The sequence below is a fragment of the Ustilago hordei genome, assembly GCF_900519145.1.
Source record: "Ustilago hordei strain Uho2 genome assembly, contig: UHO2_contig_17, whole genome shotgun sequence".
NCBI lineage: Eukaryota > Fungi > Basidiomycota > Ustilaginomycetes > Ustilaginales > Ustilaginaceae > Ustilago > Ustilago hordei.
The window spans coordinates 311363-335210 of NW_024545291.1; the positions used below are offsets into that span (position 1 = coordinate 311363).

Below are 23848 nucleotides of genomic sequence, written 5' to 3' on the forward strand. Positions count from 1 at the left end.
GAACTATTGCTAGTTACCCACTAGAACTAGTCCATGTTGACCTCTCGACCCATTTCTCAGAACAAACTGAATTCACCTGTGTGCTGGTAGCAATCAATGATGCCTCCAGTTTCACTTATGTGAAACCCCTATGCAAGAAGGCCAATGCACTCCATGTCCTTCAAGAATGGATCAAATATGCTGAGATTCAAACTGGATGTCAATTGAAAACCATAGCATGGTGATGTTTGAGCACCATTCTCCTCCATTATCAGAGCAATTGGCAAAATGAAACTGGGTTCAGATGGCAAAAATCATCAGTCTATACCAGCAAACAAAATGGCAAGGCTGAGAGAACCATACGCATGATCCAAAACATCATGAGTTCAATGCTACACACTCACTGACTTCCCCAAACATTCTGGCCATATGCAATTGAAGCTGCAGCCTACACAAAAAACTTGCTGCCAAATGTCAAGAATCAAATCCCATATCAGGTTTTCTACAATAAAGATCCCAGGAAACCATTCAAATTACTTAGGACTTTTGGCTGCCTAGCATGGGTAAATATACCCAAGGTGAAAAGGAAGAAACTCAAGGACTCAGCAATCCCAGCTATCTTTGTAGGATATGATGAGGAGCCTTCATCAAATTCATCCTCTTCTGAGTATGAGAGATCTTCAATGTCAGCAGTGTTGTCATAGAAAATGGCGTCCGTTTCTTTAATTGGCATTGCGTCGGTCCTGTCTTCCCAGCATTGATCCTCCAGGAATCTTACTGAGTTGCTCCAGAATATGCTGGGATTGTGATTGGGAGATAAAAGTTTCCAACCTTTATAACTCTCCCAACCCCTGGATGACATTTACCACCCCCCTTCAGAAGAGGATCTGATGCTCGAGGGGGACCTTTTTTCACCTGACCCATCACCAGAGGGCTCAGAGCCCTCTGAAATATCGACAACACCAACAGGACAAGCCTCAGATGGAACAACAAATTTCGAGCACTGACCCTCTCATGAAGTTTCACCCATGCTGGACCCAAAGACTCTCTCCAGACAAGTCAGTGAGCAATACTTGGATTCGAGTGAAACACTAAAGAAATACCAAAACTATTTCAACCAATTCCATAGCACATGGGAATCGTGACCCTGGATGCATCCTACCACAATTGCAATACTACTCCAAAAATGCCCAAGGTGCTGGCCAGATGATGAAACCATACAAAACTTCCAAGAAAGCCTAAGGGAGCACAGCCTATTGGTTGACCTACCAAACCCAATATACCAGGCCAAAGCACAACTGTTATCACCAGTACTCCAACCAACAGTCAAGCAAGCTCTAAGCAGTGAAAATCAGGCCCATTGGAAAGAAGCAATCAAAGCAGAAATGGATGGACTTGAGAGGATGAACATTTGGAAAATAGTGGACAGACCTCCAAACACAAATCTAGTTGACTCTAAATTAGTTTTGACCATCAAGACTGACACAAACATGATACCAATCAAGTATAAGCCACAATTCTGTGCCAGGGGATTTTCCTAAAGACCCAGCATAGACTACAACGAGATATTTGCTCTGGTTGTTCCACAAGATGCCATTTGTACAATCCTCACTGCTATGGATTAAAACAATCTGGCCAAGAATGGAATTTAGAATTGGATGCCCACCTCTGATCCATGGGTTTCCTCAGCCTCCCTTGTGCACCATGCATTTATCTCAGGGGGACTGGTGAAACAAAAGTAATCATCACTGTTTACATTGACAACATGCTCATCACAGGGCCAAAATGGAGCCTAATTGACACTGTCAAAAGGTCAATTACTGACAAATGGAAAATAACAGACAATGGACCAGCCAGGGAATTCCTCAAAATCAAAATTACTCACAACTGTCAATTGCAAATAATTAGTCTTGATCAGCAAGTGTACATTGAAGGAATTATCAAAGAATGGCTACCAAATGGAGAAAAATCATGAAGTCCAATGGATGTATCACCCCCTATTATGCCACCCAACTACACACCCCCAGCAGATGTCAAACAACAATACCCATCATTAGTTGGCAAACTAATGTGGGTTTTGAACACTGTCAGACCAGATATTTGCTTTGCAGTGAATACTCTTGCTCAACACATATCTAGGCCCTCCCCCAAAGCAATGCAAGCAGCTCTCAAAGTTGTCAAGTATCTAAACCAGACTAAAGATGAGATACTCACTCTAGGAAATGATAAGACCAATGCCCCCCCAATTGTCACATATACAGATGCAAATTGGGCCTCTGACCCAATTACTGACCGACACAGCACTTCTGGATCCATCACCCTAATATTTGGGAGCTTGGTAGGATGGAAGTCTCATGTTCAAAAATGCATATCCCTATCAGCTGTTGAAGCCAAATTTGTAGCAGCCTCCAAAGCCTCTTGAGAGGCACTTTTCTATAGATATCTCTTACAAGGCTTGGATATAGGAGATTTCATACCCAAGATCCTAACAGACAACACTGGTTGTATACAAGTAGGACAAGACCCAGTAAATCATGCCAAGCTTAAGCACATCGACACTGGATACCACTTTCTTCACTTCTTGGTCCAAGAAAAGGAAGTAGATATCAAATATGTCAGAACCCTCGATAATGTTGCAGATTTCTTAACTAAGCCAGTAAGCCGACACCTAATGACTACTGCATGACAGCGATTAGGTTTTACTTGCCAAAGTCCCATTGAAACCATTGAAAGCCCTACTTCCTCAGATGGTGAGGGGGACAGTTAAAATTCGACATGTGTGTCTCATTTTGCCAACTGATTTCAAAGGCCTGCATATCTTTCTCATTCTCACAAGTCCCCTTTGATTCTCATTTCTTTTGAATACCTTTGTTCCTCCATTTCACCAAAACTCAACAACAGACTCCATTTATGGTTGCAACATTCTCATGCAACCCCATCCCCTTTGTACTCAATGTTCTCTCTTGTCCCCGAAAGACATCCCCTTCAAGCCATACATGATAGATTCACTTGACTTAGCCATATTCTCAAATGCATGCTTGGCAGACAATCATCTATATATATGCATTATATTTCATGTATTTACTCATCTAAAATCATCAACTCAGTTACTCTCGAACAGATACTGCCTGATCCCTTAACAAGCCATATTTCACACACATGTTTGGCAGACTTTTTATCTATATATATGCATTCTATTTCATGTATTTACTCATCTAAAATCATTGACTCAATCATTCTCGAATAGATACCACCTGATCCCTTAACAGAGTTAGCCATATTTCACACACACACTTGGCAGACTTGTCATATATATATATGCATTCTATTTAATGTATTTACTCTTCTCGAAATTATCAACTCAATCTTTCTCTGATAGATACCGCCTGATCCCTCAACATGTACATGACAGATTCACTCGACATAGACAAGAAATGAAGTGCATATATATAGATGACAAGCCTGACGAGCGTGTGTGTGAAATATGGCTTAGACCCAAGCCTGTGCGAAATGTAGACCTCACATTCACTCCCACCAAAAAAAAGGAAGGAATAAGGTTTTGCAGATGAAGATCCGCAGTCCCTCTTTGAAAAAGGGGCTAGGGCGAACCTCAACCCCTTGAAGAGTGAATGGCTTGTCTACAGCTTCCTCAGCATCCAAGGAAGATCCAAAGTGGATCAACCACTCCAAAGTAGAAGCCCCACTTTGGTTGGATGCACAGATGGGGACCAGCCCTGCTGCACACATGCCCTGCATCAACTCAATAACAGAGAATCCTTTTTCCAAGGATTTCCCCTTCTGCCATTCATTGGAGAATTTGGAGAGGTTCAGGTAGCAATGAGTGCCATCCTGAAACCCTGAGGTTGGTTTACAAGATGAAGAACATCCCACAATGGCCCTAATTATGACACCTTTTCCAAAGTCCCCATTCAAGACTTGCCCCTTCCCCTTTTTTGAGGGCCCTCCTGCATTCTCAATTTCTGCCCTGGTATGCTTGCATTTGCCAGCACTCAAGGACTTGGTTTTTTAGGCCTCCGTTTCAGGGGAGGTCAGCCTGCTTCACCTGTGCTGCCTTATCTTTGTGCTCAGTTTTTCAGGCTTCGTTGCGGGCCTTTTTGGCCTCTGCAATCTCCACCTTGGGCAGCCCAGTCCAACACCTCCAGAAAAGGATCCTTTGGGGGAAGGGCACTGCATGACTTGGTTGTTGTTGGCGAATTGCCAGCTGAAAGTGAGGCTGTGGAGTTGGCTTGTGCTGACTCCATCGCTGCTTCCCTCACCTCCAGACTGCCCACCAATTTTGAGAGCTGATCTATGTCTTTAGAAGGCTCATCAATTTGGGGGAAATCAGAGTCAGAATCGGAGTCAGACTCAGAAGAGCTGGACTCAGATGAATCTGAATCCAATGACGACTGATTCTTTCCTTTCTTAAACTGGGGGTTTCCCAACCCACTCAGTTTTCTCTTATTCCCCCTTACAATTGAAGGGCTCCCAGCTTCGATTGGGCTCTCCGGCTTCAAAACCAGTCTGTCCAAGATTGTCTCCACTGGAACCCCTTCATATGTGACTTGCGTCACATTGGCATTTTTGGAAGGCATCATGAAACTTGGGGGTTTAAGGCCCAAGCTAAAGAATTCTCCCTTAATTTAAGACAGTTTTTATCACCTTTAGCTTCTGGGAATCACCCCGTACTGAGCCCTCCGGACCGCTTCAAGGACTCCTAAGAAGGAATAGATAAGTTTCAGCACTGCTAAACTTTGATGAGTGTATCAACGCTTCTGGACCTTAGTCCTCCCAAGTGAATAAACTGACAAAATAATACTTGGGCCCCGAAAAAGATTTTAATATACGCTATGCGGAGTTTCGAAACAGTTGCCTGTTCAAATGGACTGACAAAACGTAGCTTAGGCCACCCCTTGGTGGAGGCTAGATGCGATTTTGTTGATTCCATAAAGAAAAAAACTCCAAAGCGTCCGCACCTCTGAGTGAATTTGGTGTTACATAAATGCTTTTGGACTAGCCATCGGCAAGGATGTTCACCTCATTCGCCATTGCGAGAAAAACTAAAAAAGACTTTCCCGACTTTAATGTTTTCGCCTCTACCGTTCAACCACAAAAGGGGATCAGCAGGCGTGGGCTCCACACTATTCGCCTGGTTCGTCGATACGCCTAAGCGGAGAACTCTATGCGAGGTGAGGTTCCCGGTTTTTTGGAACACAACACATCAGGACTTTGAATCTAGCAGTCAAAACTGTTTCGAGTCCTCACCACGAGCTCGCTCGAGTGGTGATGAAACGGCACAGTAGAGCCTGTCAGAACCAAGCCAAGATCTTCCCCAGAGACATCAAGCAAGCCCGAAGGCAAGCGACTTCAATCTGAAAGGAGGAAAAGAGAAGTTCACAGTCACTGATGATTTGTAAAGATACTTGCTGCGTAAGCTGCTTGCACTTTCCATTTCGTCGACGAACTATTTGCCTCAATTTTCAAGAAAAAAAGAATTCACAGTCACCGCCGATCTGTACTGATGCTCGCTGCCTAAGCTGCTTGCACTTTCCATTACGGCGATGAGCTATTTGCTCCAATTTTCATGAAAAAAGAAGTTCACAGTTGCCGACAATTTGTACAGATGCTTGCCGCGTAAGCTGCTTGCACTTTCCATTTCGTCGACGAACTATTTGCCTCAATTTTCAAGAAAAAAAGAATTCACAGTCACCGCCGATCTGTACTGATGCTCGCTGCCTAAGCTGCTTGCACTTTCCATTACGGCGATGAGCTATTTGCTCCAATTTTCATGAAAAAAGAAGTTCACAGTTGCCGACAATTTGTACAGATGCTTGCCGCCTGAGCTGCTTGCACTTTCCATTTCGTCAATGAGCTATTTGCCCCAATTTTCAAGGAAAGAGAAGTTCACAGTTGCTGCCGATTTGTACTGATGCTTGCCGCCTAAGCTGCTTGCACTTTCGATTTCGTCATTGAGCTATTTGCTCCTCTTTCGTATATCCCAGGGTAGGGGAGTCTGTGGAACTGGTCCAAAAGGGTACCTGGAAATTCGTTCCCTGCCAGGGGGTGGGGTGCTCACGCTTTTTTTGGACCCTTGCGCGCCACATCGGAATTTCGGACTTTTTTTGGAGTTGATATTTCACAGGATCTAACATTTGTGCGCGCGCGAAAAGTCGAAAAGTCGAAAATATCGAAAATATCGCGTAGATCTAACACGTCGATGCGCGCGCGCGAAAAGTCAAAAAGTCGAAAAAGTCGAAAAGTCAAAAAGTCGAAAAGTCGAAAAGCTTTCGATGATCTAACACGTCGATGCGAGCGCTCGAAAAGTCGAAAAGTCGAAAAAGTCGAAAGGCCGAAAAGTCGAAAAGTCGAAAAGTCGAAAAGTCAAAAAGTCAAAAAGTCGAAAAAATCGAAAAGGTTGCGATGATCTAACACGTCGATGCGAGCGTTCGAAAAGTCGAAAAGTCGAAAAAGTCGAAAAGTCAAAAAGTCAAAAAGTCGAAAAGTCGAAAAGCTTTTGATGATCTAACACGTCGATGCGAGCGCTCGAAAAGTCGAAATGGGCACGATGATCTAACATGTTGATGCGCGCACGCGAAAAGTCGAAAAAGTGTCTGGCGCGCGTGTGCTGACGGGAGGTCTAACATTGCTTACCGGACGCGTCAAAAATCTCGACTTTTTCGACGATCCCACTTTGAGTTGGTCAGCACACTCTGAAGTACTTTGTCAAAAAAAGTCAAAAAAAATGTCGAAAAAAAGGTGACCACAAAATGCAGGCCCTGCATGACCCCACCCTTTTGGATGAACTCGGCGGGGAGCGTTCTTCCTGTTAAGGGATCAGGCAGTATCTATTCGAGAATAATTGAGTCAATGATTTTAGAAGAGTAAATATATGAAATAGAATGCATATATATAGATGACAAGTCTGTCAAGTGTGTGTGTGAAATATGGCAAAGTCAAGTGAATCTATCATGTACAGTTTGAAGGGGAGGTCTTTCAGAGACAAAGAGAAACAATGAGTACAAAGGGAATATGGTTGCATGAGAATGCCGCAACTGTAAATGGGGTTTCTTGTCAAAATATGGCAAAACAGAGGAACAAAGGTAATTGGGAAAAGTGAGAATCAAAGGGAATCATGGGAATGAGAAAATAGAGCAGACTCCGATACTGATGGCAAATGAAGTGCATGCATTGAATTTTAACTCTTCCGGCATCCCTTCACCTGTGCCTGTCTTATCGCAATCAAAGGGTAGAACACAGATGCGAACCTAGCCCTGCTTCCTCCCACCATCATACCCGCTCCACACCTAAATACCCCGCGCCGCCACTCCTTCTTCAACATGTTCCTCTGACGATCCTAGCGACTCTGTTCCCCGTAGAATCACATTTATACCCACCCAAACCGATATCATAGGCGATGGCTCGAACAACACTACTGCTCCTTCTTGCTCTCTGTCTGGGCCTAGTCTCAGCAGTGGTAGATTTCACACCTCAAGGCTACGCATCACTCACACATTATGACCTCCCCCTTAACTACGTTGCATCCTGCGGCTGTGTTGGAAGATCGACCTTCTACCCCACTGCTGCCCTCAATCGCTATGCTTACGGCTCCAACACCTCCTTCGGCCCTTCCTGCGGCTCTTGCTTCGAAGTTCGTCTAGTGTCCACCCCTCTTGCTCGGCCACCGCCTCGACCAGGTACAAACGATCCGTGGGGAGACGGCATCTTTTACAACCCCGATGAAGTCTCTTCTGGCTCCACGCCAAGCCTCGTTGTCAAAATTATCGACCTATGTCCTGGCGCAGGTGGACCTTGGTGTAATGCGACCTCGCTCACCAATGGCATCGTGGAAGGAAATAGTCTAGGATTCGATGTACACTTCGACTTGGCTTGGCCATCCAAGGCGATATCGAAGAACTTCTTCCCTGGGTCAAGAGATTACGGTGCTTGGAATGTGACTTATGCCGCCGTGTCGTGTGAGAAGTGGGCTGGATGGAAGGACAAATCGGCATTAGGATCCGATTGGAGTCAAGAATCATCGGCTTGCTGTCCCAACAGCCCGCCCCCGAGTGGGAACGATGCTAGCTGCCCAGCATATTACAATACATTGGGGGTTGGTGGTGCAGTTCCACCAAATACGAGCAACATTCTGTCGAAAGGAAAAGGGTCGTCAAATGTTGCAATTACGACCTTGAAGCATGATACTGCCGCTCGCCTCCTTACAGTGCTGCTGATCGCACTTGCGCTCACTTTCGAACTGTCAGTTGCCACGGGTCCGTCAATACTCTAGTTATACCCACACCATGGATCATGGTCAGTCCTGCTTCCACTTTGTAATGCTGAATCTGTAATCTACATTTTTAACAACCCAGTGGTATATGGGATCATTCTCTTCATGGGTTTTGCTTCAGCTGATTCGAAGTGGGTTGGTCTTGATCAGCGTTGGTGTTGGCCTCCTAGGCCGGTTGGTCGTCAATCCAGTTGTACAGCAGCACTGCATCGGCCATCTTTCTGCCCCAGGGGCTGCTCAGCCATTGCTTGACGGCATCTCGGGTGACTTCCTTGGACTCAACGGTCTGAGGCTCTTCTGTCACAGGGTGAGTTTGCGTGACGGCTCCATCGTCCGCGGTCGCTTGCTCCGATGTCACAGACTGGAGAGGATGCTCGTATCCTAGCCAAATGCCTGAGTCAAGAGGCTTACTAGCGATGATGTAAGGCATCGGGATCAGACTGTGGCTGGATGGTGCGTCTTGTTGTGAAAGCAACTGGACAACCCTTTCGGGCGCGCCGAAGCCATATTCGCAATGCCCTAGACCGCATACCACCAGAACCACGTGGACGATCGGTTGACCTGCATCGCTCGACTTGCCTGCCGTGGGTGGCAAAGGCTGTTGACTGGGATGGGTTGAAGCTTCGACCGCATTCGATGACGAGTCGTCAGGCAGCTTGTTTGCGGCTGTGACCTCCTGTCGAGCTCCTCGTAAAATCCACGCCGTGACATGGGCTAGGTAGGAGTCTTTGAGAGCTTGTGCCGGACCAAAGCCTTTCGTCTCGATGTTATGAGGCTTTAGAAGCCGAGTCGGGTATATTGGCGAATGCCTTGTTGCTTCGCAGTTACTTCGCTCCGTTATGCTGCTCTGCTGTTTTGAATCTTCGGCTTCTGAGGCTGGAAGCTGCGGGAAGCGCGGTGGCAAGTCAGGTCGCATGAGTCCGGAGAGATAGCTACGGTGGGCGGTACTGATCTTGGTCACCGAATTCCAAGATGTGAACAGTGGCGATTGTATGAACGACCTTGGGGCAGTCCTCGGTGGAGCTGGGCGATCTTCTTCACCCTGCGTTAGAGAAGCCTCAGTCTGCGTTGCTGCACCAACACGTCTCTCTTCATCTGGCTTGACAGCATCAACTCCATCTCTGAAGACTTGCCTTGCCCATTGCCTCGGCGGGAAGCCGCCCCAGATGGGCACGTTGAGCTCTTTTGCCAGCATCAGTAGGGGCATGTATTGTCCGATATGAAATGATTCTTCACTCTGGGCCTGATATGTTTCTGCAAGCTCGTCCGGGCCAAGCTTGCCCTGCGAGAAGGAGTTGAGCATGTCTTGATCTAGCACTGAGAAGTGCTCGAGAACAAGATGGAGGCGATAGACTGGTGTTCGTGCTGAAGCTGGCTTCTGAGCGCAAGTTGTCTCGGCTTGCTCCGATGCCGAGTTGCCGTCCGTTGTGATCCGAGGACTCGATGAGAACTGGCATTGCTGATGAAGTGCATGCAGAGTCTGTAGTTGAGCCCTCATCACTTCAGGCTGATGGTGTTGCTCGCCGAAGAAGACCAGCCGCGGCGGCGAAGTAGCCGATACGATCGAAGAAGTGCCGGTGGCGGGGCTGCGGGCCTGAAGATAGTCGGATCCCTCCGTTGACGCCCTCTGTGATTTCCGCTTAGAGACCCATAGCGCCTCAAACGAGTCGAGTAGATTCGATGGTACCGGCAGTAACTTGTTCCATTCGATGTATGATGCGTTGCTAGGGATTTCCGGCTCCTCGGGTGATTCTACCTTGCTAGGTGGCTCTGTGTTTGACGACTCGGCTTTGCTAGATTCTCCAAGTTCCACATTGGCTGCCTGAGCGGGCAAGGAGAACGAATGTCGGTAGGTCGGGATGTTGCTGGTCAGAAGACGCGGCTTGGTGAAGCGCGGGATGAAGCGTGCAATCGACATGCTTCTGAGCGGTGCCTCGCTGTCCGTCTTCTTCTCGTTGTTCTGACCTGACTCTGCGGAATCCATGGTATTGGCTTTATTCTGCTGAGAGCTTGAAGCACCTAGCTAGTCATAGTGACTGTTGTGAAGTAAGTGATGCTTGCTTTTCTGATCACAACAACGAAGAGAGAGCTCAAAATGGACCTTTTCAGGGTCCGAATTGCTCCACCTTGCTCAATTCACCGAAAGGCGTTAAATTCTTTGTTAGGTTTCGCGATTTTGTTTTCCAAGCCCAGCGCCGCACAAAAAGCTGCGTCGAAGTTGAGAATATAGACACCACTTTGTTGAGGCGACGATGAGGCTCCCTTCGTACAGGCGTGTAGCAACTGCAATGCTTTTATGTATTCAAGTGGACCAAGGCTACAAATATGAGTATATATATCTTCACATTGTCTCTGAGAACATCGAGCAGGCTTAGATAAGTCGAGTGTCTCTCCTGCAGAGCTCCTGAGCCGTTGACATGGCAACCTTGATGCGTTTCACTAATAGAAGTGAAGAAGTTTTGGTCCCGATATCTGGCGATCGGGGAGAGTCCGAGTACGATGTCACTACTACTTTAGGGCAGAAACATGTATACTCTGAGGACCTAGTGTCCTCAGCTTGATATATATACATCTATGAGGTGCTTGCCGAATGTGGCAGTATCCTCCTTCATGATCTAGCTTGACAACGAGCGGCGCTATGTTGCACCCGATCTCCAGACTGATCTGTTCCTTCAGATCCCCGACTGCGTTTATGTCAGCATGCGTCATCATATCGGATCGCTTCCTTCGGCATTCACGTGTCTAAATAAACTCGTAAATAAGCGGCGTTCGCTTTCACCAGCTTCGCCCTGTCAGCAGTCTGGATAAACCCTGGAAATTTTCCGACGTATCTTCAACTGTCGAGCCCCGTGACCCTGCTGGTGCTGTTGCTGGTGCTGCCCCGTGCGATCCTTCCATTGGACATCTTCCTGCCTCCCACCATCTTCCTGTCACAACTGCACCACTCCCTCATTGATCAGTACAGTGGCACTTTCATTCACCTCATCATCTTACGCAAGCACATACAAGCTCCATACAAACGATACAAACAATGGTCTGGTCTCCTCCCGTTGCGCCGTCGTCGGCCACGGACAAGTCGAGGTAGGTGACCCAACTAGATTCTAAGTGCTGAGAAATGCACCAGTACTCACAATCTCTAATTTGTTCCATCCATTTTGTTATCGCACTGCAGCTTTGCTTATCAGTCGACTGTCCACCGTTGGCCTGCTATTCTTACTCAGGTCATCGACGGCATCTACAGCGCCAACCATGCCCTCTCCTACTCGCGCACCAACCAATCTGCCAAGATCGAAGAGGGCAAGCAGATCATTGAAAAAGTTGCCGCGCTCAAGCATGACATGGGCCGTGACCGTCCGCTCGAACCCATCGGTGTCGTTGCTGGTCAGGATGCGGACAATGGGCCCTCGACCGAGCTCTTCGACTCCACTATTGAGAAGGAGAAGTGGACCTGGTTCAAAGCACCATGGCTTTTCGCCGAATGCTACCTCTACCGACTGCTCCGAAGCTTCTTCGCCCGCAGCCAGCACTGGAAGCAGTACGATCCCTTCTCCAAAACCAAGCTCGACACCTTCAAGAGCTCCGGCACCGCCATCAGCGCTCTTGCTGTCACGATCGAGGACCTTGTCGCCAAGTCGCTTTCCTCCGAGCAAGGTCCCGAGTCGACCCCTGAGGGTCGCGAGATTCTCTTTCACGAGATGGCTCAGATGTCTCTCTGGGGTAATGCCACCGACCTCAGCTTGCTCACCAACCTTTCCTACTCTGACCTCCAAGCTCTCCAGACCACGGGCAAGGAGCAGCAGCAAGCACGAAGCAAGTTCATCCTCGCTAACGACCTCGGCAAGGCATGGAAGAAGATTTCCTCGCTCAAAGATGGACGAATCGATATCGTTCTCGACAACGCTGGCTTCGAGCTGATCACCGACATGATCTTTGCCGACTGGCTTCTCACCACACCCCACGTGGCTGAGGTCGTCTTCCACACTAAAAATATGCCTTGGTTTGTCTCAGACGTGACGCCGCCCGACTTCCGACACACCATCGAGTCGCTTCTCGAGCCCAGCTTCTTCGCTCGACAAGACGATGCTAGCCAAGAACGACACCGCAGCGTCAGCCGTAGCCGAGACCTTCAGGCCGACCCAAACAAGTACTCGTTCAACGCTTCCGGTGGTCAGGGGGCACAGCCAGCAGGATCTCGCTCGCTTCAGATGGCTGACAGCAAGGAGCGTGGTCGCTCGCCTCACCCTTCTGGCAGCTTGCACCTCCAGGCTAGAGACGGTAGTGTTGACTCGGCTGGACGTGGACGCATGCCAGCCGGCAGCCGTAACTTCCAGATGGATCCTGCTTACTTCAAGAACGCACGCTCTCAGACCATCTCTCCTTCCAGATCGTACGTGATGGACAGCTCACGCTTCTCTTCGCTCTCTATTCATGACGAGGAGCCAAGCGCCGATGATGAGCGCCATGGCCGTGGACGATCGACCACCGTCAAGGATGAGACTCCCTCATCGCAGACACCTGTCCAAGCGATGGTCAGGAGATGGATGAAGCACATGGAATCCGGCCGTTTCAAGCTTTCGGTCCCTCTCGACACCCCCTTGGGTGGCGACACAGGTGCAGCTAACGGTTTCTGGACACAACCGGTCTCGTACGCCAACATGGCCACCTACGCTCCCGAGTTGCACCAGGAATTGGCCACCAAGAGCGACTTGGTCATCTTTAAGGGCGATCTCAACTACCGCAAACTCACTTCGGATGCCACCTGGAAGTCGGACACGAGCTTCCGTGAGGCATTGGGACCTCTGGCCGGTACGGTGGAGCTCTTGGCGTTGAGGACGAACAAGGCGGATGTGTGTGTGGGATTGAAGCCTGGTCAAGAGGCTGAGGTGGAGAAGGAGGATCCCAAGTGGAGAGTCGATGGCAAATGGGCTGTTGTTCAGTACTGTGCTAAGGATCAGTAGATGCAAAAGTAGACGTTGGCTGTAGATGTGCTGCTTGATTCAGCTCGTCGCTCAAAGGAATACCACAAGCTATGTTGAAAGAGAGTCATTTGTGTCTCTGTGCGTGCATGAGTTGTGATTGCAAGGTGGTCATGAAGGCTTCTCTTCCTGAGCCGACTTGGTTCTTGTCGATGTCGCTTTAGCTCCAGCTCTGTCTAGTTGTAGCGGTTTGAACCGGGGCAGGCCCTTCTTCACATCTGAACCCTTCATCCTGTTATCCTTGATCTTCTTGCTCTCCTTCACATAGACACTATATCTGATGTACAATATGATCTCCGCCACCGCCGTCACCACGGCCACCAGCATACTGACCAACACTTTGTGTCCCGCACTGGCATTCCCACTTGCCCACCAAGCCGCTGTCGCTGTAGCCATTGTAGAGAGAAATATGTTGAGAATGACGCTGAGTAGTCGTTGTGCATCTTTCCAAGCCTGTTCCTCTCCTTCACCCAGCAAGCTGTTTGGCTGCTGGGGCGAGCCAGTTTGTGCGTGAATACGCTGTGTGAGGGAAAGAGAAGGATCGACACCGGCAATGTTGGTGTAGGACGAGGGGATCCTGTATGCGCCAGAGGTGTTCGAGGTTGTGGTAGAGGACATGCGTTGATATTCGGCTTCTTCCTGGGCTCGACGAATGGCTGCAAGAGATTGCTCAAGTTCTTCGGAGCGTTGGAAGACAGGTTTGGGTGGGATGTAGACCTGCGAGCCTCGGACCAGCGAGGATAGTCTAAGCTTTTCGAGGTCTAAGGAAGGTTGAGCCGAAGGGTTGATGTTACTCGCCCATGATGCGATGGTGATAAGGACCTTGTGATCGAGCACGACTGAGTTTGGAGTATCTTTGCTGCTCGTGGAAGGTACAGCAGGACTGTGTGTGGTCATCAGCCGCTGATCCGGTTGATCGGCAAATGCCGCTTTGAGCGACTGAACAGCATCGGCAGTCTGTGCGACCTGCTTCAACAGCTGCGAGTTGGCTGCTGACAGTACCAACTTGGTCATGCTTCCTGGCGTTTATGGTGAAGTTGAACCGGTCGGCAGGGCGAGGGTGTGGGTGAGGTTGGAAGGAGAGGAAGCAAGCTATCGCCAATAGGCCCAAGTCTTGATTCCATGCTTCATCTCCACATCCGGACGCGCAGCCGGCCGATAAAGAGATTGTGCCGGTTTGTGTCTGTATGAGAGGCGGAAAGAACCTTTGAGGCGTGGCGCTGTTGAAATTTGAAGACGTTTGGTCCCGATAACTGGCGATCGGGGAGAGTCTGAGTACGATGTCACTGCTGCTAAAAGACAGAAACATACATATACTCGATTGACTGAAAGAACGTGGTGAGAGCCTAGTGCTCTCAGCTTGATATATATACATCGTGGTGGCACATGCCGAGTGTGGGAGCATCCTACTTCATCACCTAGCTTGACAACGAGCGGGACTGTGTTGTACCCGATCTCTGATCAGATCGGCTCTGCGTTATCCTTCAGCGTCTCACTGGATCATAATCTTCAACAGGCGCAACGCTACTCTCGCTCCCTCAGCGCAGGAAATCTGAATTAAAGCGTGTGTGTGTGTGTGTGTTTGGACCCTGAGATGCTTTTATCTGCTTCTGTAACTAGAACAGAAATGGCGAGCGGATCCAAGGAGAAAGAGGCAGCCGGTTCCGGCGTTCCTCTTTCCTCCTCCTTGTCACCCACAGCCTTCATCTCAACATATCACACCTTTCCTTCTCTTTGTCCATCAGGATCCGCACTTTTCCCACGCCTTGAACACACAGCAAGGCTCTCGCTACGCCACGTTGAATACGCCCACCACCGTTGTTGTTGAAGGACAGGCACGTTCTCACTTCAACCACAGGTCGATCAAAAGGTCACGCTTTCTGACTATCTTCCCGACCATCACAGGTTCACCAGATCTCGAGCTTCCTTTCGACATAGCGGCTTCATAATCTCATGCTACTTCCTCTCCGGTGCTGTGCGGCCAAAACCACGATGCACCTGTAGATCGCCCTGCCGCAGACATAAAGACATTCTTTCACTCTCGCGCCCATTCGAAGTCAACACTCGTGAAACTACGCAGCCAAACAGGTCTCCAAGCAGGACCACCTCGAGCTTGAAACCGACATCAGGATGGATCGACTGCAGCCGGCCATGTATGGCTCCTCAGCTATGCGCTCCTTCTCCGCTGGGTCTTACGGATCAGATGGCTCCGCTTCGTCGTCACACACAGCCCAAGACGCAGTTCACACCCCGTCGACGAGCCCTTCCCTTTCTGATAGGGGCGCTTCATCCTCAGATTCTGCCAAATGGGCAACAAGTCCTCACGCACACCAACTCTCGTCTCCTGATCCCGCAGCCGGCTCTGGACAACAAGGCCTTTCGCCACTAGAGCTCCTCGTCAAAAGGGGCAAACAGGTACAGCACGAAATTCTCGAACCTATAGCTGACTCCACGCACGACGCAGCAAATCATCCCATCTTCGAGCGTGCTTCAGCCCTTTCACGCAAAACATCAGTCCGCAAGCCGCCAATTCAGCCATCACCTGACCCAGATGACTTTGATGACACTCGCAGCATTCGCAGTGTCAACTTGCTCTCTGAAGACGGATCCAGCTTCTCGCGCAGTGCTCGCGGCTCGGCACCTTCCTCATCCTCAATTCCACCCAACCCGCAATCATCAAACAGCTCCTTCTCGGTACAGCGTGGATACAAAGCGTCCTACGATGACAGCAGCGATTCCTACCTGCCGACAGAAACAGACAATAGCTGGCAGAGACAGTCGTCGCACCTTCTCAGCAATGCGTTTCGTAGCTCCATTGCCTCGGACATCTCCTTCAACTCGATCACTGGTGATGCGCTCGACTCTTCGCTCTCTCGCAGAGCGTCAATAGATACCGTTCGCAGTTCAGAGTTTGGCGAAGATGGCAGGTGGGGCCGAGCCTGGGCAAATCGCGCTGATGATGAAGAGAGCGCATATGCTGAAAGCACTTATGGCGATATCTACGACGATCACAATGATGGCGACCTCAATGGTGATGAATCAAGTCTAATGAATTACAGCATCGACTTGGATCCCAGCCGGGGACCGCTGGCATCGCATGGTGGTCTTTCTTCGGTAGCCAAGCAGTGGAAGCTGGATCAGGCGTCGTCCTCAGCATTATCGCGGCACAGTCCAAATTCAAGCTCGTCTAGTTCTGCCCCCGTTCCCGCCATCCGTGAGGTGCAAAGCAAAGAGAAGATCGTTAGTCTCATTCGATCCGCACCACCTCCCACGTCAACGACGACGGCACATCTTCAGCAGCCCTCACTATCTTATGGGCATGCCGACCCTCGACATAGCTACGTCCCGCAGATTGAGACTCAGGACTACGATGCCGAGCACGCACAGCAGCTGTCTGACCGAACACCGATGGCCTCTGCGGATCGCTACCTTGGCCATCGCAACACGTCATCGACATCAACAATCACAGGTAGCAACACAAACAGCCCGCCGACCGCCCGAGTCTATGTGTACCCACCGAGCCCTTCAGGTTCAGAAGCGTCAAGGGTCAGCGGCGGCGAACACTGCAACTCCATGCCGAATCGTACAAGTCAGCAGCGATACGCCTCTATGCCTCATGCTACTTCGGCTCAGATCGAAACCGTTGAATCTTTGCCGCAGGACAACGCGCAACGCACACCATTGGCGCCATCCAGTCTGTTGTCTAACCCACGCAGTGCGTCTGCTGGTGCACTTGGGTCACATCAACCAAGATCTTCAGGACATCCTGCAGGACGTGCTCCTCCACCGCCTCCACCGCCGGGAGCTGGAACTCCAGGCAGTGAGCTAGGATACTCCGACCCGAATCAATACTTCCATGGAATAGACAGACCTATCATCGGTCGAAATCGTGCTGAAGCGATCAAACGAGCGGATGGAAGGGAAAGCATGGTCTCTGATCTCGACGTCGAAACACTTCGCTTGGATGGAAGCAGTCGTCGTGACAGTACCAGCACCATTGGTAGTGTTATGACTTCGCGCATGTCGGTCGGCAGTGTCCATCACAGCCCACTCGCTCTGCAGTCCAACGCATCCTGGCAAGACCAATCAGTGCCAAACGTGCCACAAGCCGCCTCGCCAAGATCCCAACAGCAACCGTCGATACAGGCAAAAGCATCGCAAGCCTCTTTCCGATCTCTGCAACCTGTGCAGGGCACAGTCAGCAACTCTAACTTCGGAACTCAAGACACGCCCACCACGGGTCGTCCGCCCATGCTACGCAACGCCAAATCAAGCAACGCCCTCCCTTCTACAACCACTGCTGCAGGTTCTGTAGGCATGCAAGCCACTGCCTCTGCCCCTCCTGTCGGTCTTGGTCTCAATCCCAACCCTTCCATCCCGAAACCCCGCCCTTCTGCCTCTCCGGCCGTCGACACGCGCACAGGCCCCACTTCGGCAGAAGACTTCCTATCCCAAGGAATCACCTATCACGAACAAGGAGACCTAGCCCGATCCGCATTCTACTTTGAACGATCCGCAAAGGTCGACGGAGGTTGTGTAGTGGGAATGTGTATGTTCGGTATGGCTTTGCGCGAAGGTTGGGGTGCACGAAAAGATCCAGTGAAAGGTTTTTCTTGGATTCAACGTGCAGCTGCCCGTGCTGGCGAGATGATGGCTAACACTACCACACCTAAGACCGAGTCAGAGTTGAAAGCTATCAAGAGCGAACTCAAGTTAAGTGTTTATGAGTTGGGTAAATGCTGGTGTTATGGATGGGGTGTCAAGATGGACAAGCATATGGCCTTGGAGTATTTTGAATTGGCGGCAAAGTTGGGCGATGCTGATGCTCAGGCAGAGGCAGGGGCGCTGTATGCGGCTGGGAAGGGATGTAAGAAGGATTTGAAGAAGGCTGCGATGTATTATAGAATGGCGGAGGAAGGTGGGTATGATACTGTTGGGTTGAGTTGGATTCATAAAGACAAGTACAAGTAGTGCCGAGATGTAGTGCCGAGATGTAACACTAATGCCAGAACCCGTCCCGCCCTCTCATTATTTTGGCTGTTCAAGGTGAGAGCTCTGAGCATGTAGCCAACCTGTTGTAGTCTGGCTGAAATCAAGTCCTTTTTAGATAAGTATGCTTGTTGATTTAGTTTGATGAGTTTTGCTATAGATACAAGTACAGATGCTGACGTAGCAGCGTTTCGGGGTGAAAGTTTACAATGGGTCCTTAACTCGGAAGGACGTGTGGGATAGTTCTGAATATTTGGGCTTGATGGGGTTTTGCGTATGTTGATGCTTTGACGAACAGGTCTGCTCAACCTTGTTGGGCTTCTTCTTTGCTCGTTCGCCCTGCTTCGAATCATCTACTTCTTCTTCCTATCGTTCCAAACCTGCCCCGGACCAGCAGCAGGTGCCGGTTGAGCCGGATCCCTAAACAGATGATTACACTTACAACAGACATAGAACAGGATCATCCTATTCATGATCCTCTTACTCTGATCCTGGAACAGCACCGCCTCTCCATGACCGCAATCCGGGCAGTTCAGATCGTGTGTTCTACGCAATGTTGGATCTTTCATCAGATTGTCGACGATACCAGGTTGTTCTTTTGTGACGGACATCAAGTCATTGCGATAGACGAGAGATTCTCGGGATTCTTGTTGATAGTTGCAATTGCGACAGGCGTAGAGGAGGACGTGATTTGTACGATCGACTTCCGGGTATAAGAGGTTGTTGCATTCTGCGCAGAAGTGGAGTGAAGACATGGTTGCGATGTGATGTGAGGTAGGAGAAGGGAGAGGCAATCACTGATTAAGGAGATGCCGAAGAGGATGCGGTCGATGACGCAGTGGCTGGCTGAGTCGGGTGCCAGGTCGACTATCGAAGGGCTGTAGCGGATCGCTTTTCAACTGGGTTGGTGGAAAGACCGCACTGACGACCGATGCGACGAACGAGTTGTGACAAGCGACCTAGTGAAGCAGCGCCTGCTTGAGCTGTTCGAAGCGATGAGTGTGGTGGTCGTAACAGTGGATGGGTGGATGGGTGGATGGGTGGATGGGTGATGACGGTGGGTGAAGGTATAGCAAGGTGTTGTAGTTGCGAGGCGATTTGTGACTGCTGCGCCCAAAAGTGTTGGAGCGAGAGAGAACGCGTTCTTCGAGTCGGCCGATACGGTAAACCTGTACTGTAAAGGTGTGAAGCCGAACAAATATCCGAAATACCCGAATAACCGTACAGCAAAGTGGCAGACAGAGCGAGTCATAAGACCGACAGCTTAGAGAGTAGGTCGTGCAGCAAGCCTTCCGCCGTTCAACGGAAGCAACGCCCTTCCCTTGTTATCGTCACCTCCATCTCACTTCTTCAACAAGTCCAGCAGAGTATAGATCACAATGATCACATTGGCGAGATCTGCTCTTCGCGCGCGCTCGGTCGCAACGAGGTTGCGTGCTTCCGCTGCTCCCAGCGTCTCGCTTCGATGGCAGTCCAGCTCGGTCTCGCATGATCCTATGACAGGCGAAGCTACCGGCTCAAAGCACCTCGATGCATCATCTCTCGTCATCACTCGCTCCAATGCACCCCGTACACCACCACCTTCCCAGTCACTCGTCTTCGGAGCCAATTTTTCCGACCACATGCTTTCCGTCCCCTGGAACAGTGCTACTGGTTGGGACGCACCCAAAATCCACCCCTATTCTCCCCTCCAGCTCGACCCCAGCGCCGTGATCTTCCACTACGCTCCATCCCTTTTTGAAGGCATGAAAGCCTACAAAGACGTTAACGGCAAAGTTCGTCTCTTCCGTCCCGATATGAACATGAAGCGTATGAACACCTCCGCTTCACGTATCGCCCTTCCCACCTTCGAAGGAGAACAGCTTATCACACTCATCAAAAAGCTCGTCGCCCTCGACAAAGGCTGGATCCCTAGCGATCCCGGTCACTCGCTCTACATTCGACCTGCTCTCATCGGAACCGAGGCTGCTCTCGGTGTTCACCCAACCAAAGATGCATTGCTGTTCGTAATCTGCTCTCCTGTCGGACCCTACTACAAGACTGGTTTCAAACCTGTTGCGCTTGAAGCTGATCCCAACAAGGTCCGTGCCTGGCCTGGTGGAACAGGACAGTACAAGCTAGGTGGAAACTACGCTCCCGGTATCCTTCCTCAATTGGAAGCTGCGAAACGTGGGTACCAGCAAAACCTTTGGTTGTTTGGCCAAGAACATCTTTTGACGGAGGTCGGAACGATGAACCTCTTCGTAGCGCTCAAGAAGGGGGATGAGATCGAACTTGTCACTCCTCCTCTTAATGGGATGATTCTTCCTGGTGTCACGAGGGATTCGATCTTGCATATTGCAAAGGATCACGTTAGTGGAAAGTACCCCATTGATTCGCTGCCGAAGAATTTGAAGGTTTCGGAGAGGGAGATTAGCATTCATGAGGTGATCAAGGCAGAACATAGTGGAGAGTTGGTCGAGATGTTCGGTGCTGGTACTGCCGCTGTTGTCTCTCCTGTGGATAGGGTGGGTTACAATGGAAAGGACATTAAGATCCCTGCTGGTGACGGTATCGGTGATATTGCAAAGGCGATGTTGGAGAGGATGACGGATATTCAGCTTGGTAAGGTCGAACACCCGTGGAGTGTTGTTGTTGACGAGATCTAAGCTTCCCATTTAATGCTGTCTCATGCATCACAATATCAGAAAGATACTAGACACAATGTGCTCGCATGAGTCTGTGCTTGGCTTGTCGGGTGAGTGTGAGATGAGCAGCAGGATCGACTGCTCGAAAGTGAGTGCAAAGCTGCAGAAATGTCAACAGTTAGAGGGTCTAGCACTGCTGCTGAACAGCCTGCTCGGGAGCCTAACAACTTGTTTGAATGGACCATCTTTCCAGCCCGAACTCAGTCTCTAGCTTTAGTTTGATGCAAATCTGGATTGCGATGTCATTGTACAAGAGAAACGAGCGAGAACAGAGTCGAGACGTCTAGGATGTGTCCATGCGCTCTTCGCCGGCAGTTGCGGCTACTGGTACTGGCGCGTTCTTTCCAACCTCGAGCACGTCTGTAGTGGCAACAAAAGAGAATGAGCAGTGGTCAGCATTTGTTTTCGATCGTGTAAGTCTCAGTGTCTGATATGGCCTCGAGCTTACCTTCTTTCCTGATCATATCATAGATCTGCTCCTTGGTAAATGCCGTAGTACCCTTGGGGAACTGATACCTCTGTTCCTTCCTCACTCTCTCATTTGGAGTCTCATAGTTCCTCAAGTACTCCGTCTTACCCTTCTCGATGACGCATACGTCAACATTACTACCCGAACCCAAATCGTTGAAAATACCACTGCTGATCGCCGCAGCCACAAGCTGAATAGCCTCGCTCCTCTCCATATCCTTCACCCATCCGCTCTCAAAGACCGCCATAGCCGCCAGACTACCCGAACCCATAGTGACATAGGGCAGCTTATCCGTACTACCATGTGGAGCAACCGTGAACAGGTGCGGTCCGGTTGCATCATAGCCTCCCAACACCAACGCTGCACCAATATTTCCCTGATACTGGAACAATCGTTGCTTCAACATTGTCATTGCTGTAACGACGCGTGGTTGACGACCGGTGTTGAGTTCGTGAAGTTGCATGTTGGAAGAGATGAGTTGAGTGACGAATTCGGTGTCTGCAGCTGTACCGGCACCGCAGCAACGAATGTTGTCGGAGATGTAGTGGATCTTTTCACAGTTCTTGTCGGCTACGATAGGACCTTCTGTAGCACGAGTGTCTGCTCCGAGGACTACGCCATCTTTGAAGATGCATCCGACAATGGTGGTACCGGTGGAAGTGGCGGTGAAGCCACCGAGACCGGAATTGGAGAGGAAGGTGTTACGTGAGTAGTTGGAAAAGTCGAAGCCGGAGTTGGAGGTCGAACCGGACGGGTTGAGTGTGGCTGCCATTGTGGTAGTGTGATGCGCTGTCAGCGCTTAGATGTTCGGGAAGCGTAAGGTGACTGCTGGTGCTCGTTAGTCTGTTTCAAAGGTGATGAGCAAGGTTGAGGTGAAGCGTATAGTTGGTCAGAAGGTCGATGTTGTTGAGAGTGAGGAGTCGAAGATGGACAGTGCGTGCTGAGCGGCGCGAAATTGGAAGTGTCCATGTGGAGTGATCGGCCTTCCAGAAAGGCACACAACTTACGCAGCTGCACACCGACGCGGCTTTCAGTTACGTGCTGGAGATTGCGATCCAGTGCGACGCCAAAGGATGACGCGGGGCCGATCTGATCGGAGATCAGGCAGAGCCGATCCGGTTAGATGACCGATCTGACCAAAGATCGGGTACAACACAGTCCCGCTCGTTGTCAAGCTAGGTGATGAAGTAGGATGCTCCCACACTCGGCATGTGCCACCACGATGTATATATATCAAGCTGAGAGCACTAGGCTCTCACCACGTTCTTTCAGTCAATCGAGTATATGTATGTTTCTGTCTTTTAGCAGCAGTGACATCGTACTTAGACTCTCCCCGATCGCCAGTATCGGGACCCAAACGTCTACAAACTTCAACATGAAAGACCAACACACAGGCCCATTTTCAATGAGAAACAGCTAGGTCGGTGTAACATTTTGAGAAAATCCGCCTCCACACGCTACTGTCCGTTGAACGCTTGGAAGGTCTTCGCAAGCGTTCCTGGACAGCCTCACCTCGACCAACCATCTTACTTCCTGCAACCTCTTCATAAGCACGATGACTGCGACACCGTTCTTCACAGCCGTACAAGGCACATCCCTCCCTCCTCTCGAGGGCACAACGCTCCTTGTACCAGCAGTCTCTATCGGCTCAGTGCCCCAGCTGGCCATCGACTTGGTCCTGCACCACCCTGACCTCAAGCTCCGCAAAGTTGGCCGCCTCGACCCTTCTTTCTGCTTCCCATTTGTCGGACCTTTCGACTCTGCAGATGATGATGACCTTACGACTGCGCTAGAAGGTAAGCTTGTCTCACACGCAGCCTGTCCCATGAACTCGTGCTAAAGATCCCATCCTTCATGCCTGGACAGTCTTCTCAAACGGAACCTTGACCGTGATGCAACAGCGTTCACCAGTATACAAATCGCGCGACACCGAGTACATCTCTGCTCTCACCCAATGGATACTTTCGTCCAACTTCACCGAGGTCCTATGGCTGAGCTCAATCGATGCAGCTGCAAGAACGGATGAAGAGTTTTCCACGCCTATCCTGCATCTCCTTCCTCCTAACGCCTCAGCTTCAACACCTCTGCTGAGCACAGTTTCGAAGCGCTTCCCAGCATTCAAGCCTCCAAAGAATTCACATGAAAGGGTAGAGAGCTCAAAGGTGCCACATATTCCAGGATCCCTATTGACACGAAAGCTGCTGCGTCGTGTCGGAGAGAGCTCAGAAGGCAACCAAGTCAAGTTGGGAGCGTTATTGTATTTCGCAGCTGAAGGTGACACCAGACAAGACGCACACAATCTCGCAAATGTGGTCCTGCTCAACCTCCTAACACCTTCGTCAGAACCAAAATTGAGAGGATGGGGAGAGAAGGTGCTCAAAGAGCCAGCTTCATGGTCAGCGCTGTTCGGTCAGCCAGCAAACTCTGCTCTGTACGCCTAGTCACACTTGTACACAGTCCC

At 50.0% G+C, this 23848-nt stretch overlaps 10 protein-coding genes across 10 annotated transcripts; 5 read left to right on the forward strand and 5 right to left on the reverse strand.

Moving 5' to 3' along the window:
* Positions 1-4064: 4064 nt before the first annotated feature.
* On the reverse strand, positions 4065-4574 carry UHO2_06165 (uncharacterized protein; the record flags this gene model as incomplete). The annotated part of the gene is made up of 1 exon (XM_041560388.1): positions 4065-4574. The coding sequence occupies one exon, from the start codon at positions 4572-4574 to the stop codon at positions 4065-4067; it is 510 nt and encodes a 169-aa protein (XP_041416322.1).
* Positions 4575-7393: 2819 nt separating this feature from the next.
* On the forward strand, positions 7394-8266 carry UHO2_06166 (uncharacterized protein; the record flags this gene model as incomplete). The annotated part of the gene is made up of 1 exon (XM_041560389.1): positions 7394-8266. One exon carries the CDS (start codon positions 7394-7396, stop codon positions 8264-8266), a length of 873 nt encoding a protein of 290 aa, XP_041416323.1.
* Positions 8267-8432: 166 nt separating this feature from the next.
* Positions 8433-10250, reverse strand: UHO2_06167 (uncharacterized protein; the record flags this gene model as incomplete). Its single annotated transcript, XM_041560390.1, has 1 exon — positions 8433-10250. One exon carries the CDS (start codon positions 10248-10250, stop codon positions 8433-8435), a length of 1818 nt encoding a protein of 605 aa, XP_041416324.1.
* Positions 10251-11297: 1047 nt separating this feature from the next.
* Positions 11298-13224, forward strand: UHO2_06168 (uncharacterized protein; the record flags this gene model as incomplete). The annotated part of the gene is made up of 2 exons (XM_041560391.1): positions 11298-11347; positions 11439-13224. The coding sequence occupies 2 exons, from the start codon at positions 11298-11300 to the stop codon at positions 13222-13224; spliced, it is 1836 nt and encodes a 611-aa protein (XP_041416325.1).
* Positions 13225-13353: 129 nt separating this feature from the next.
* Positions 13354-14256, reverse strand: UHO2_06169 (uncharacterized protein; the record flags this gene model as incomplete). Its single annotated transcript, XM_041560392.1, has 1 exon — positions 13354-14256. One exon carries the CDS (start codon positions 14254-14256, stop codon positions 13354-13356), a length of 903 nt encoding a protein of 300 aa, XP_041416326.1.
* Positions 14257-15372: 1116 nt separating this feature from the next.
* Positions 15373-18213, forward strand: UHO2_06170 (uncharacterized protein; the record flags this gene model as incomplete). The annotated part of the gene is made up of 1 exon (XM_041560393.1): positions 15373-18213. One exon carries the CDS (start codon positions 15373-15375, stop codon positions 18211-18213), a length of 2841 nt encoding a protein of 946 aa, XP_041416327.1.
* Positions 18214-18584: 371 nt separating this feature from the next.
* UHO2_06171 (putative DNA-directed RNA polymerase II 14.5 kDa polypeptide) lies at positions 18585-18986 on the reverse strand (the record flags this gene model as incomplete). The annotated part of the gene is made up of 1 exon (XM_041560394.1): positions 18585-18986. One exon carries the CDS (start codon positions 18984-18986, stop codon positions 18585-18587), a length of 402 nt encoding a protein of 133 aa, XP_041416328.1.
* A 624-nt stretch (positions 18987-19610) lies between these two features.
* UHO2_06172 (putative BAT1- branched chain amino acid aminotransferase, mitochondrial) lies at positions 19611-20879 on the forward strand (the record flags this gene model as incomplete). The annotated part of the gene is made up of 1 exon (XM_041560395.1): positions 19611-20879. The coding sequence occupies one exon, from the start codon at positions 19611-19613 to the stop codon at positions 20877-20879; it is 1269 nt and encodes a 422-aa protein (XP_041416329.1).
* Positions 20880-21201: 322 nt separating this feature from the next.
* UHO2_06173 (putative 20S proteasome beta2 subunit) lies at positions 21202-22159 on the reverse strand (the record flags this gene model as incomplete). Its single annotated transcript, XM_041560396.1, has 2 exons — positions 21202-21278; positions 21367-22159. 2 exons carry the CDS (start codon positions 22157-22159, stop codon positions 21202-21204), a joined length of 870 nt encoding a protein of 289 aa, XP_041416330.1.
* Positions 22160-22942: 783 nt separating this feature from the next.
* Positions 22943-23828, forward strand: UHO2_06174 (uncharacterized protein; the record flags this gene model as incomplete). Its single annotated transcript, XM_041560397.1, has 2 exons — positions 22943-23183; positions 23254-23828. 2 exons carry the CDS (start codon positions 22943-22945, stop codon positions 23826-23828), a joined length of 816 nt encoding a protein of 271 aa, XP_041416331.1.
* Between the last annotated feature and the right edge of the window lie 20 nt (positions 23829-23848).